This window comes from Cricetulus griseus, chromosome 5 (assembly GCF_003668045.3).
Source record: "Cricetulus griseus strain 17A/GY chromosome 5, alternate assembly CriGri-PICRH-1.0, whole genome shotgun sequence".
NCBI classification, from domain to species: domain Eukaryota; kingdom Metazoa; phylum Chordata; class Mammalia; order Rodentia; family Cricetidae; genus Cricetulus; species Cricetulus griseus.
This window is the reverse complement of record NC_048598.1, coordinates 176,382,181-176,398,152: the sequence shown is the minus strand read 5'-3', so window position 1 is coordinate 176,398,152 and position 15,972 is coordinate 176,382,181. Positions and strand designations below refer to the sequence as shown.

The 15,972-nt window shown below is 42.5% G+C and overlaps 2 gene segments (V, D, J or C); both read right to left on the bottom strand.

Moving 5' to 3' along the window:
• Positions 1-2,237: 2,237 nt before the first annotated feature.
• Positions 2,238-2,775, bottom strand: LOC113838248. The segment is given in 2 exon segments: positions 2,238-2,632; positions 2,730-2,775. Coding segments are annotated over 2 exon segments (441 nt in total).
• A 5,330-nt stretch (positions 2,776-8,105) lies between these two features.
• LOC118237691 lies at positions 8,106-8,559 on the bottom strand. The segment is given in 2 exon segments: positions 8,106-8,434; positions 8,517-8,559. Coding segments are annotated over 2 exon segments (372 nt in total).
• Positions 8,560-15,972: the final 7,413 nt, after the last annotated feature.

Genomic DNA, 15,972 nt, shown 5'->3' with positions numbered 1-15,972 from the left:
AGGATGTCTCATCTTCTCCACTTTAGGGACACTGACTGTGAAGAGGGGACAGTCTTGATTTAATGGACTTTCTTCTAAACTCTTTTCCCAAGTCACAAAAATCAGATATATATATATATATATATATATATATATATCACTTGGTATCACTAATTGGACTAAAAACCTTTCCTTTCAGAAAAAGTATGGGGAGAAATATGAGAGATGAAATCCTAAATGCAGTGAGGGACAGATTGTGTGATTATCCCCAGTTTCTCCCTCTCTCATTACCTGAGCTGAGGGCTGCACAGGGCAGTGTATCACACCTTGGGACCAGGTCTCCCATAGCAGAGCTACAAGGACTCAGCACTGTGACTGGAGCATCAAGGCCTGAGATCCCAGGTCACAGTCAAATATTCCAGCTGAGAAAACCCCTCCCTCAGGGAACAGAAGTTACAGAGAGAATTACAGATGCTGCTGCTGATGGCTGTGATGACGATGACTGGGTGTCTGACATCTCATGTGTGAAAATGTGTGGCCTTATTACATGTATGTCCAATGGGTGTTGACCTTCCTATAAGGTTCCAATGTTAGGACTAAAATACATGTGCAATATTACTGAACAAAGAATTTCTACTCTACTAAATTTGTCTTGTCATAGTAGCTACATCAGGAGAATTACATGGTCTTGGCAGTTACTTGAGGTCAGGACAGGAACTCTTAGGGTCCCCGAGGACCCTCTCACTCTCTAGATGTTTCTCTCACCTACTATATTTTCTTTCCTGGTAAAAGTTGGGTCTATCGTGCCCCTGCTGGTCCTGAGCATCCTCAGATTGAGGTTGTTTCTGAGCAAAAAGGAACCTGCTCACTGTGTCTGCTGCAGTGTAAGGCAGGGCTGTGTTCAGTGGTATCAGAGCTCAGCTGCAGGGAGAACTGGTCCTTAAATACATCACAGACACACTGAGGGACTTCTCAGTGACAGCTGAAAGCTTTCTACAGACCTTTGTCCTCTTTTCTCTCAAGTCATGCAGGCTCTTCCTGAAGGGGAACAGCAAGGAGACCCAGGTGTTTTGTGTTGTGACTCATTGAATTTAACCAGGACCCTGGAAGTAAGTGCGAGAGTAAGACTATTTAATGGAGCCTCGTGGTTTCCTTTTCTTCCTACTTGAGGCAGGGTCTCAAATGGTTACGAATGCCATGGAACCAACTGTGTCCTGAGACTACCCTTGACCTGCTAATCTTCCTTGTCTACACATCCTGGGTGCTCAGATTGTGAGCTTCATCCCAATAAGACAGATGATCATTGGAAACAGCATTTTCTTTATTTTACCTTGTAATTTATTCTGACTTTGTGACAGATGATTATAGGAAATAACATTTTCTTTATTTTACCTTGCTATTCATTTTGAGTTTGTGAGTGTCTGTTTTCTTCCATGTATTTAACCATATGTTTCTAATTGCAAGAAACAACCACAATTTCCACATGATCACAATATTTTCTTCAAATTATTTATCCAATACTGGTAGAAGTATTGGCTCCCATTATTACCAACAGAGGTTCATTTTGGGTGTTTGTTTTCAACTTAAAACTGTTCACTCTCTGAGTCCTGGAGGCAGATTGACCAGGAAACTTCTCAATATAGTGAGAATGGATTCATAACAAAAGGCAACCAGATCAGGATCTGAGAATCCACTGTAGAATTTCACAGGAAGGGCACTGCCCAGTCCACACAGCAGCCATCCCTTAGCTCCAGAGGAGGAGCTGAGCTCTGAGTTAGTGCACAGAGGTCAGAACTAGAGTTATGTAATTTAAAACGGAAGCAGAAGGCATCGTGTTGAATGCAGTAATGAAAATAATTTAAATAAAAATTCAATGTTATCACTTCTTAGCCTTATAGATACAGCCCTGCAGAGGAGGAGAAGGGTTTGGATAACACAAGGTGCTTACTGTGACAGAGCCTGACTCCCCTTCCACTTGGTTCCCTCTGAATTACTAACACTGTTCCAGGTGAGGATCTGCCCTGACGTCAGTATGAGGGAAAGTCCACCTGAGGTTCCTGAGCTTCCACATAGGGTGATCCTGGTGACCACAGAGAATCACTCTTTCCTCATAGAGTCTTCCTGCATACTGTTTAGGGAGGAATAGGTGATATATTTCTTTTAAGAATGTTCATTAAAGCAGAAGTCATCATTTTTAGAGGCATGATCAATTCCTAGCATCTATAATTATAAAAGTTCCCATAGAAAAATCATCTGTTTTAGAGGGCAGCCAGATAAAAGAGGAAAAAATCAATCATTTCTGAACCTGGACATTGTGTAATCTGTGCGCCCCCTGCTGGTTGTGGAAAGGGAGGTTTTGTGGCCGGGTGGTCAGTTCTCAGGTTGTTCATTTGCAGGTAGACCATGCTTCGGGAATCATCTCTGGAGATGGTGAATCTTCCTTTCACTGAATCCGGGTAATAGGTTGCATAATTATTAGGTTTATTTCTTATGCGAGCAACCCACTCCAGCCCCTTCCCTGGAGCCTGGCGGACCCAGTGCATGGCAGCATTACTGAAGGTGAATCCAGAGGCCACACAGGGGAGTTCCAGTGACCCTGAAGGCTTCACCAATCCTCCACCAGACTCAACCAGCTGCACCTCACAGTGGACACCTGCAAACAGAGAGAATCCTGATGAAGAAACTGTCACAAAGTCTACTGTCTCTCTCACTCATGTCTCCTCACACACACAGTATCCCGTGTTATCTACCTTTTAAAAGAGCAACAAAGAAAACCCAGTGCAGCCCCAACCCCATGTTGATTGTCATGTTTTCAGTGCTGCTCACTGAATAGGAAGACAGGGCTTGAATCCTCTGCCTGACCTGTGGGGTGAGGGCTGGGCTGCTTTTCATGAGCAGAGGGAGGCCGTATTTGCATATCTTCCTGATATATATTATTCTCTGGTGTGTGAGAGCCTTAGAGGCAGCAGGTAATGATGCAAATATATGAGAGAAAATGAAGCAACAGTGTAAGTTTGATTTCACTAAAATGTTATCCATATGGTATTTGTAATAAACTTCATCAGCGTTAATTTATTTTTATTGTACTTTCTGTATAGTATCTGGTAGGAAAGGCAGTAAGTGTGCAGTGCCACAAGAAGGAGAGGAATCTTTTACCTGGTCTCTAGTGACATGATTGTCTGTCCTAACATCTCTCCAAATCCTCTGAGAATGTAGGACTTCCTTGGTGGCTGAGGGATCAGTCCAGGCTCAAGCGGACCCTTGGAATAGCCACCCCTTAATAGAAAGGATAGGTGGGTCCCAAATGCCCAATGGAGTAATTAACTCTACTGTTACAGAAACTGTGCATCTTAGGGCTAAGAGGGTTGGTGGATTATGGCATTGTCGTTTTTTGTGGCATTTCCAGGAACAGGAACCTAATTAAAGCAACTAAATGTACTGAACTGGTGATCTGAACTGGTGATCTGAAGTCATTTATGATTTGGCCCTTAAATGATCAAAACTTTTCTCTTTTGGATTTCATATATTTAACAGGGTTATATGTAGGTAAATGAAAGGAGGAAACTCTGGGTCGATGCAGTAACCTCCCTTGCTGTCCCTTGTTGGCACCTACTCCTTGAAGCCCTGAGTTTCTGAGAAGCCAGAATCACCTGCTGACCTGAATATCCTTTGCATCAGGTTGATCTTGTCTGGATTTGCTCCTGCACCAGAGTCTAACTGATGTGGAGGTCTCACCAGGGTGTACAGTGTGGATATAAACTTCTGCTGCTTGGCTCCCCTTGAGCTCTATGCGCCTGTGCACAGTAGGTGTTGTCATATAAGTGACTTTCTTCGCATAAGAACAGCTGGACAATTCTCTAGTAATAATTGTCAACAGTGGCTGCTCAGCAGAGCTCTCTTCTCCTTCTTTGCACTCTCATTTGTAAGCATGTGAAACACTGGACAGTTTATCTCTCTGACAGCATGACAGAGACTGGGGTTACTGTTTCAATACACGGATTCATTATTGCTTGTCAAAAATTTCCTGCATTTACATGTGAATGTGTTATAAAAAGTGAAGGGTTTGTTTTTTATTTTTGTTTTTTTTGTTTTAATGAGACAGAGTTTCTCTGTGTAGCTTTGGAGACTATCCTGGCACTCTCTCTGTAGAACAGGCTGGCCTCAATCTCGCAGAGATCTGCCTGTCTCTGCCTCCTGAGTGCTGTGATTAAAGGCATGAACACCAAGGCCTGGCCAACTGTATCCTTATGATATCCTTATGAAAAGTTTCAACCTCCTTAATCATAAAAGATTCCAAGCATGTTAGTGAATCTGTAAATTGCTCTAAATGCTCATCTACATGTTTTTCTAGGTCTTTAATATGATCATCCTTAGGCAGCATCTGGATGGCATGGAAACTGCCTTCTAGGTATTGGAGTCTAGATTCGAGGTCATGATTTGCTGATTTTGAGTCCTCAGCAATCGTCCATATGGACCTATGTAATCTGTCAGCCCTGTACTGTAAATTATCTTCCAAACATTCAAATCTAGACTCAAATTTGTGATCTGCTACCTTGGATGCTTCAATAATTGATTGAATGGCATTGTCCAATTCTTCAACCCTATCCTGGGTGTTTTGCACATTTGCATCTAGTTTCTGGACAACATTGCCTATCTTAGTTTCTAGCTGGCTACAGATATTCTTTAGCTCACCACGGTCTTCTGACAGCTGAGCCTCTAATGCCTCAGACATGGAGGATCTCTCTGTGTTTATCTTATCATAAATATGCTGCATCTCATCTTGTGTAACAGACATCTCTGTCTTTAGTATATTGGACACAGAGCCAACTTATCCTCCAATTTATCTTACACTTGCTGCACTACTGTAGTCTGACCTAATCTGTTCTCCAAAACATCATTGTGTAAAGCTGCTATTTCCTGTAAGCAGGTGGCTAGGTTATCCTTATCCTTGTTCCTGAGTCCTCTGGCTAGTAATATTATTTGTACCAGTAAGCTAACTGCCATTACGGTAAATAGGCCGGTAATTGGCATATTAGCATCCTCCTCAAACATTGAATTCACGTAATAAGCAAAAATATTACCAATTTTAGCAAATGATAAATATTCCTCCATAATTTTACCTGATTTTTACTCCAGACGCAGTAACTATCTTTGACCAGCAGGTAGCACAGGCGTTCAGCTACTCGGCGTGGTGTTTGGCAGCTGTGTGTCAGGCATGATGGTGTTAGCCATGGAGAGAGGTCACAAAAGTGGCTGCACTTATCTTAGAGAGTATACGGCCTTGTGGCCACAACCACTGAAAGAGATGCACTTTACTGCAGCAGTGGCCAGGGGAAGCCGATTCTGAAAGCCGAGGCCTACTCGAAACTAGGCAGCTAGAAACTGTCTCCAAGCTGGGTGGATGAGCTGCTCCAAGCTGAGCAGCTCAGCTGCAGTAGGGAGAGACGGCACTTTCCCGGCCTAGTCTGCCATCAGGGGGAGAGGGTGGGGGGTGCACCGGCAGGCTGTCCCAAATGGGGCCAAGGTCCCAGTCCTGACTCCAGATAAAGTGGGAAATTACCAATATGGAGCCAATAGAACTATAAGGGTATTTAGTAGGGAAAAGCCTTACGTAAAGAGCGACCTAGCCAGCCAGTGTGGCTGCAGTCTGTAGGCAAGCCGAAAAGGAAACTGAAAGTGCCCATTCACTGAACACCTCCTACTCTACTTCACCCTGACCACGCCCTCTCAGGCATGGTCAGGCAGACCTGTAGCCAGCCCCTAAGAAGGTGTGGCTACAGGTTCCCCTACAAACTTGATCCAAACTCATATACTCACTTGGCAGGTGCCTTCCCAGGACATCAGAGTCCCCTGCCCATTCAATTCAGAGGCCTGAAGCAGAAGATTCCCGGACCTTCTGGTCAACCTCTACTTTGTAGTTGAGGAAGACAGGGGGATACCTTATCAAATCACTGCTATTTCAAACATTATTTTAAACTCAATATAGGCTTGCTTAATCTTTAACATAGAATTGGCCTAAGGGATTCATGCCTGCCACAATTCATTCCTCACACTGTTGCATACACATTGACCTTATGACATTCATATTTGTGATAGGGAGGGAAGGTCTGCTAGAAAAACATGCAAAATAAATGTTCTGAGATTTAAAATATCACACCGAACCCTTGAGATTATCAAGTACCCAGCATTTATTCAAAGCCCAATGCTCTATAGAATAAACGAAACCAAGCACAAACTGTGAGAGGTGATGCTGTGACTGTAGTTCCTTGTTCTGTAAAGACTGGAGATGGTAGGGTAAGACCCTGTGACTGGGAGGGAAGCACATACAGAGTCCATAGAACACTGTATGTTCTCAGAACCTATCTCAATTGTCATGCACTTACACTGAATCACTATAAGAGTTCTGTGAAAAGTGATTTTAAACACCTTTAACCAACTTATACCTGTAGGGAATTATACCTGTAGGGAGAAAAGGAACAAGGAAAGACACCCTGTCTCTGACTTGACACTAAGTATGTGCACTTCCATGTTTCTGGCTATTGAATGTGTGTTTTTATATATCTTTCATTTACTGAAAACACAAAACATAAGTTTGAATAAATCTTATAAAATGAATATCTAGAACAGTTGAGGAAATCATACAGATATCTTTTGAAAAATAATGTTTAAAGTCTGTTTATTATTTGAGTCCGTTGGAGTCTCCAGAAAGGAGTCACCCTTGTTAAGTGTGTTAAAAATGACCTCATCTCCTCTGGTCATAGACCAAGCAAGCTACACCTTACTTCCATGCCCTCTCTGCAGTATTGAGTCTGAGGATTGGCTATTATTAGAAAATCTTTACCACTGAGGACAGTCTGTGGGACTGGGATGGCCTTTTTGGATGGTCATTCACTTCTTCATCCCTGGAAATCTCATAAATGTTTCTTTGATTTTTATGAATGACCTTTAGGCTATGGGTTTCCATGGTAAGGACAGTTCTCATCAATGGAGAGGCAGCTGCCCAGTGCAGCTTCTGAGGGACTTCAACCACTCTGCATGCTGTGCAACCTTGTGTGTGAGGCTAAGATGGTTTGGGGACATTTATTTCAGACGTTTTGTCTCATCCTTGGTTTGTTCAAATTGTCCTAATGTTTACACAGAATTTGGCAAAATATCACAGAAGACAATCTGAGGCTTGTTAACTGAAGGGTTGGTATGAGACCAATTACACTATTGATTTTATTTTAATTATGTCAAGGGGCACTGTCTTTCATGGTGTGTACTTGGGTTAGGTTTCTATTCCGATGACACAGTGGAAGGAGAGCACAAATCACAGGCCAGGTCAATCTGATCACATAATTGTCAATTCTCTTCTATGTCAGAGATGGATTCTCCTCTATCACATTTAAAGATATTAAAATCTGTGTGAACACTTGAGTATTTACTTCATATGATGTTTTTAATCCTAGCACCAACTGATAGATATGTCCATCAAGAAGAGTCCATCTCTGGGAGGCAGTAAACAATGACAGCAGAGTTCTTATATACACTCAGCCTCACTTGCTTGACACCAGGAAATCCCCACCTGTGCATTGCATGGTGGGAAATGCAGCTGCAGGTGTGTGGACCCTCTTGTCACACTGTGTCTCATTCCCTAGGCATCTCAGCAACTTCTTTGTGTGAGCAGGCTAGGATGAGCTCTAACACACAGATGTTACTGAGAATAGAGAGTGTGAGCAATCAAAAGTGGAATCAGATTTTTATGTGAAAACTACTGCCATGTGAGATCAGCTGAGTTCCAAAAAGTTGTTTCCATCAAAATATATTCCTAAAAACAGAGTCATGGCTCAGCTGGTAAAGACTTCTTGCACATTCAGAGTGACAAGAAATAATACTGTACACCCTGTCTTGAGACCCACAGTGAGACACAAACAAATGTGACTTTACATAAACACAGCATTTCAGCATCAGAGAGAGAAGAGACCACCTGTGTTCTCTGTGCTAAAGGAGTGAGAATCAAAGTCAGTGGACACCAGGTGTTTTTCTTTCCCTGTGCTAAAGACTTACAGTTCCTGGCCTTGGTTAACACTGAGCGCCCCCTGCTGGCCCAGAGCTCCTCTGCAGGGAGGTTTTTGTCTGGGCTTATACTAAAGTCCCCTCACTGTGTCTCTTGCACAGTAATATGTGGCTGTGTCCTCAGTGGTCACAGAGTTCAGCTGCAGGAAGAACTGGTTCTTGGCTGTGTCTCTGGTGATGGAGATGCGGCTCTTGAGGGATGGGTTGTAGCCAGTGCCACCATCATAATTTATGGCCCCCATCCACTCCAGCTTGTTCCCTGGGAACTGCCTGATCCAGTGCCAGCCATAACTACTGGTGGTGATCGAGAAACCAGTGACAGAGCAAGTGAGGGACAGCGACTGTGAGGGCTTCACCAGGCCAGGTCCTGACTCCTGAAGCTGGATCTGGGACAGGACACCTGCAGACAGGAAGAGTCAATTCTGTCAATCACATGTTGTCACATCCCCTCATGAACACATGTATGAAATGGTCACACTCACCAGGAAGGGCTGTCACCAGGTACAGAAGACCCAACAGTCTCATCTTCTAGGCTACACCCCCTTTTCTCAGAGGTCAGCCTCCTGTGAGAGAGTTCTCAGCTCCCACAGCTCAGGAGGGGATTTAACTTATAGATAGAAGATGCATTTGCATGTGGGGAGTCAGCCTTGTCCTTATGAAAGAGGAGGGTGGATACCACCCCATTTTCTCATTACAACACATCCATCACTTTGTCTGACTTCCTACAGACTGAGTCTGGAATAGAGAGAATGGGGACTTCAGGGATCACAGGACATACATACTGTAATGACCCCACCTGTGCTCCCTAGCACACCCTGTCACCAAATTCTTCTGCTCCAATATATTTTTTGCTTTTTTCCATTAACTTATTTGTTAATATTTTATATAATACTACTATTTAATTAATTTATTTATATTTATATTCCAATCCCAGTTCCCCCTCTGTTCTCTCCTCTTCCTCCTCCCACCCCCACCTCCCGTCTGCTCCTTGGAGTGGGAGTCTACTAAATCTGCCCATTATACATTTGAGGCAGGAACAAGGCGCCTCCCCACTACCCTGCACATCTGTGTTTTGGTTGAGCAAGCAACTGCACCATATAGAATGGACTCCTCTAAGAAAGTTTTGCATTACAATTAGATCTTGGCCACATTCCCAATGGCCTCATGTATAATGCTAGCTGCACCAGTGTCACCTATATTAAGGGAGTCTAGTTTGGTCTTGTGTAGATTCCCTTTTGTCAGACTTGAGTCAGTGATCTCTCACTAGCTGGCACAGCCAATGCTGTGGATTTCCCCACCATGCTTTTGACATCTTTGTTCATAACATCCCTCACTTTTATTGTACTCAAGAACTTGGCCCATTGTTTAGTTATGGATTTCTGCATCTGGTTCCATCTGTTTCTGGAAGAGGGTTTGAGTTTCTCTGTGGTTATGGATTGTAGGCTGTGTATCTTTTGCTTTATTTCTGGTATTCACTTATGAGTTAGTATATACTGTATTTGTATTTCTGGGTATGGGTTACCTCACTCAGGATGTTTTTCCTAGGTCTGTCCATTTGTCTGTAAGTTTTAGGATGTCTTTGTTTCTGACTGCTGAGTACTAGTCCATTGTGTAAATATATCACTGTTTCTTTATCCATTCTTGAGTCGAGTGGCATCTAGGTAGTTTCCAAGTTCTGGCTTTTATTAATAATGCTGCTATGAACATCGTTGCTGCTTCTCTATTTCTAGGTCTCATGTCAGTTACAATCTACTTTTCACACTTGGGTTCCTGAGTTCTTGGTTTCTGATTAAGAAGAGCACACTGCTTCAGTTTTTCTTCTGTTCTCTACCCATGTAGGGGGTTTCCCTCTTTCCCAGAAAGTCAGCTCGCTGTCAGATTACTGCAGCACAGGCTCCACACATACATCTCACTCCATCCAGGCGAGGAATGTAGAGGAAACACCTGCTGATGGAAGCACCTGCATCCCATAATTCCTACTCCTGACTCAACTCCCAATTCTCCCCCATCCGTATTAAACACATTGCTGTCTTTTGAAACTACAGATTCTTTTGAACCAACAGACTTCCAGTGACTAAAATACAATAAATAAAACTGAGATAAAAAATAACACATTTGAACAGGACAAAACTATCAAAGAAAAAATGAAGGAAAAGAGCCCAAGAAAAGGAACAACAGTTATGGATGCAGAGACCTCCTGATTTATATGATCAGGAATGCCATAAAAACACAATTAGAACCTATATTATACAGTCAAAGTAACCCTAGGATAAAATGAGAGATAAATAAATAAAAGCATAAAATAGAAATAAAGCCATGTGATATTAAGACACCGGGAACCTCCCAAATGCATTTGAATTGGATTCTGATGACATCTGCAGATGGATCTGCTGCCTATGCTTAGGGGTGTTTGGTTTCCTTGATGAGAGAAATCTGCCTTTTCATTTGAAATATATTATAATTGGAGATAGCTTTTGGATTACATGTACACTTCTCCTTTCAACTCTAGAGCCCCATCTAGGACCCCACACAGGTCCTAGTTTTACCCTGTGAGATAAAGGTTCTTCATGGTGATTGAGAGAACCTTTGAACTGGGTCTTTTCTGTTATCGTAGTTCTCCTAGGAGAGTGACACAGGAACTAACTGATCTTGTGTCCTTCGAGGGGAGGGTTCTAACTGCCATCGGAGCTGGTCTTCTGGCCTTGCCATTAACAGAGAGGAATAAACTCCCTTCCTGGACCCTCTGAAATTACTCCCTAATCTCTGTATAACTAATTTATTTTGTTTTCCCTTTGCATTCCCACACAAATATATTTAGGAATGCTGTGGATTGTATGAACATGATGTGATATTGGACTGTGCCCTCTGTATTAACTCTGACATAGCATGGTCTGCAGTTGATTAACCTCACTCCCATGTGGGGATTCCTGTGACATGTTTGTAGACAGTATTATTCTCTCTCCACAATCCTGCACAGGTCAGAAAGGTTGTCCTAAAAATCTTCTAGGGCTTGGATGCATCATGACCCACAAGATAAGGAAGGGTAAGGAGGAATTCTGAAAACAAATTCCAAGTGGAAAATACGTGTTCTGGCATGATATTCCAATCAACTGTCAACCAGAGTGTGCTCATGCATGTGAGAGCAGATGAAAGACCCCAACTCTAACCCAGCCTGATACCCTCCAGCATGTATTTGAAAATCACTCTGGCCACACACACAGCTCTGGGAAAAAAATAACACACATGAAATGGTCGGTCATGTTGACCAGTCTCTGCAAATTGTTATGATTACCAGTTTCCAAGGAATGTTATTATCCTCAACAACTGTCTCATTTCTAAAAATTGTTATGGGTTACCCTGCTCCAGAGAATCATCACCACCCAAGTTTTGAAAATAAGAATAAGTCATTCTGTTCCCAGAAAAAACACTAGCTGTCCCATGGCCTTGCAAATCTAAACACCAAAATAACATTCCAAACCCCTCAACAGCTTTTAAAATTGTAAGTTCAGTTCCTAACCAATCAGTAAATGACTCATGTATGTTATAGCCAATCAGTACTTTGTTATACTCCTGCCTACTGACAAAAAGATGGAAAAACTGCTTACTTTGGAAACTCAAGAATGTTCTCTCCCCATTGAGTGACTCCAATGCATTGGAATAAAATGCTTTTGCTTTTGCATTGATTTTGTGCCATGTGAGTGATTCTGTGGGGTGTGTCTCCCGAAGTTGGACTCCCCTTCTGGGCCCAGCAGAGCCAGGTCAGATGGCATAGAGCCAGGTCAGATGGGAAAGAAATTGGATTTGCTAGCAACAGGTTTGGTTTACACAGCTTGTTGACTTTATATGAATTAAAAATGGTTAAGGCAGAGGATCTAACCTCGAAGATGTTTGCAAAATTATTGTTGCGAAAATATAAAAACAGAATTATTTCTATTCCTGATATTCAGTGTTTGTACAGTCCATATGTGTATGCATTCTCCTAAGTAGAAAAACAAAAACGAAAAAAGCATTCACAGACAGAAATGATAGGCTTCAGATATGTCAAAGTTGTAACAGAGCAAATATCAATAGATGTCTTAAGTGGTCCTTGCTGCCTCCAAGAACAGAAATATTGTGTATGGGGCAGGGGCATTGTGAACCATATGAAAATGTCCAGTTCATGTCAATCAATCTCAGCCTAGAACTTGTGTCAAAGAGAATCCAATTTCAGGAAACAGGAGAATGCATAAGCAGGGCTGCTGATGACATGAACAGTCCTCTTACATTCCCAGCTTGGAATCCCACTGCTCTGGTCCCAATGGTTCCTGAGCAGGAGCCCAAAGTGGAAAATCCAATATGCAGGGGAATTCACAGCCTGACATTCAGCTACATCTCTAACACTAAGACAATAAGAAACTTGACTAAAACTAACAAAAGATCAATTAGAATAACTTAAAAATAAATCTCTAAAATTAGATTTATGAGGAAAAGTAAAGTGACTCCCCACAAATTTATGGGGACAACTTCAAACAAAGTATTTTTTGTGATATTAGGTACAGCAAACTGAATTTTGAAAGGTTTTTTTTTGCCCTAATATTGTCTATTTGTATTTTACTGTTCAAATTTATATAATAGTTTATTCACAGCTATAACAGAAAAAGATCTACTCTCTTAAATCTAAAGGATATTGATATCATAATGTACTGACACAGCTTGTGTTTATTTTTGTTTTATTAAAGAAGCATGTCAATGGAGGTGGTCACTGATAAAGAAGTGATCAAGCATGGTGCATTGTAGGGGCATGTTGAATTAGTATCACTTCATTGCCACACATCCTTTGCTTTGGAAAAGTTGACAACATCACCATAGTACTATGATGAGGAACAGTCAAAGGGACACACAGACTGAATATTTCTGAGAAATTGCCCAGGCTGATCTTCTCTGTCATATCAGTCTCAGGGCAGTTTCCTGTCCCTCCAGGGTTTCTGACACACTCAGGATGTGGTCACAACACTGTCTGTTGTACAGTAATAGACATCTGAGCCATCAGATGTCAGCCTGCTGAGCTCCATGTAGGCTGTGCTGGAGGATGTGTCTGCAGTCAGTTTGGCCTTGCCCTTGAACATCTGATTGAGGTCAGTATAACCAGTATTAGGAAAAAAAAAACTTCCAATCCACTCCAAGCCCTGGCCAGGCCTCTACTTCATCCAGTGTATATACTGATAAATGAAGGTGTAACCTGAAGTCTTGCAGGACAGCTTCACTGAGGACCCAGGCTTCACCAGCTCATCCCCAGACTGCTGCAGCTGGACCTGAGAGTGGACACCTGTGGAGAGAAAGACAGAGTGGATGTCACTGTCTCCTGAGTGCATGGCCCCTCCTCAAGCCTGGAACTTAGAGCCCCTACCTGTAGCTGCTGTCACCAGGAAGAGGATGATCCAGCTCCATCCCATGGTGAGAACCTGTGTGCTCAGTGACTGTAGAGAGGACACTGATCATGTGTAGTTGGTGGTGTGGACATCCCGGTATTTACCACCATAGATTCATATGATTTGCATATTCATGAGCAGGGTAATTCTTAGATAAGGACCTAGTCCAGTTGGAAAAGAAGAAAGTAGAGGACACCTGGGAGAGAGAGCAGGATGCTGAGGGCCAAGTCTGAATCCTCACTGAGGAAATGTATAATTTACTTCTTCCTGGATTCCAGGGCAGATGCTGATGATGTAACATCACGACATTTCTACTATAAAGTATTGACTCAAATATGGTAAACAAAAACTCAAGTTGATATCTACAAGAGAATGTGTGCAACAAGTTCACTAATTTAAAACTCCTGCTCTCTGAATCTTGCATATAGTGTGTTCATTCCCTCAGTACTTAACCGCAGGTTTCAGAAAGTCTTCAGGTTATTATTCCCTGTCCTCTCAACCCCAAGTTAGTTTCCTACCCCTTCAGGGTTTCTGACATACCTCAGATGTGTCCTGTGACACTGTTCTTTGAACAGTAATAGACAGCAGGGTCCTCCGATTTCAACCTGCTGAGCTCCATGTAGCCTGTGTTGGATATTGGGTCTGCAGTCAGTGTGACTCTGCCCTGAATGTTCTGTAAATAATTTGTTTGGCCAATTCTTGGGAGTATCAATCCTACCATTGCTATCTCATGTATAGGTTTTGCTGCAGCCAATTCATATACATAATTGGGAAGCTATCTTTGTCAAAGTCCTTGCAGGAAAATTTTACTGAATCTACAGGACTCCCCAGTACAACTCCAAACATCTGCAACTGAACCTAACAAGGGACATTCCCTACAGAAAGAATGGCATGATCACTTCCATCTCTGCCCCCCCCATCAGCCCTGCTTCTGGTATTGGATTTACCTATAGTAGCTGCCACCAGGTAGAGGACAATCTCACTTCAGTCCACTGTGAGAACTTGTGTGCTCAGGAACTGTGGTCAAATGAGGACTAATGCAGTCCTGCTGGTTGTGTGGATATCCCTGTAAATTATCTAATCATGGGGAATGGTATTTAGTTCATCAAAACATGATCATTTTGGGACAGAACAGGTAGAGTTTTTCCATGTTAGTCAGGGACAGGGAGAATGAGGTTCAAGTCCTAAGCCTGTCTGGAGAAATAAATTCCTTGCTTAATCCCAGCCCCTGTGTGGACAGCGCTCTTCCATCCCAGTGAGAATCCAGTCACCACATCCGGGTACATTGGAGTGAACCACACTTCAAGGGTTCAAGGCTCATCTGAACCTCCTAATGGTCAACCATTTTTATGATGCTGAGAAGACACGTTGACCACCCTGGCCTCATCAGACACTGGCACAGAGCTGTGGAGGCTGCTGTCCATTCCACACCAGTGATCAGCAGGAATGTGCTCACCTCTGATGTGAGCTGGGAACTCCTGGGACACTTTTCCCAAAATGTTGCCCAGTGTTCTGGAGCTCAAATAACCTTAACCTTTACTGATATTTATTTCATAAACTATTATCCTATCCAGCAGCTGTATGAATCCATTCTGGATCTTGGTGAGGTCACTATGGATTTTATTTAACACACAGTCTCTGCAGTGTTGCAGCATGGAGATCTCACATGTCAGCTACAGCACGGTCTCTGAATGTAATGGCAATGAAATCCAGAGTTTGTTGAAATCTACTCAATGTACAACATCATTTACTGCTTTTGCTGCCCTTTACTTCCCAGAGATTGATGGAACCACAGTGCCCCCTGCTGCTTCTCAGGACTGTATGAGTTCTAATATACAGACACCTCACTATGACTCTTCTTTATTTATCTTCTTGGTAATGTGCCTGATGATGCTGAGTAGAGATTTCATGCATGGATGATGAGCTGTGCCTTAAAATCTGTCTCCATGAACCACAGTCCTTTCTCTAGGGTTGTTATATGAAGCTTTATCAGTGACCACTGGTGATGAAGGGAGTGAACAGAGACAGCACACTTGATGGATGGGATCCAGAACTGCTTTATAGTGCAATTTCCCAGATCCTTCTGCTGCACTTGGGACAGTAAACTCACAACTCCTTGAATATGAACAAATGTGGTATGTGTAGATCTGTTCCCAACTACAGGATGTATTTCACCTTTGAGAAGTGAAGAGAATTTATGGAAATTTAGACTTGGTGCAATCTGTTTGCTAATTCATCATTTGTATTATGGGTAGTGTGTACACCTCTATGTAAAGATTTAAAAGGGATTCTTCATTCCTTTTTCATCAACCTTTTTGGCTTTAAATGGTGGCTGTGTTCTCTCTGAATCTAGCTTTTCCAAAATCAGCGTCCTCTTATTCATGTAAAGTCATGGCTATTGATTTTCAGAGACTTGGATGGACTTGCTATAAGGTTAGTGAATGACAGCTGTGGAGCTGAATAATCCACTACCTGCTCCAAGGAGTGAGAGGAATCAGTATATAGACATAGATTAGATATAAGATATAGA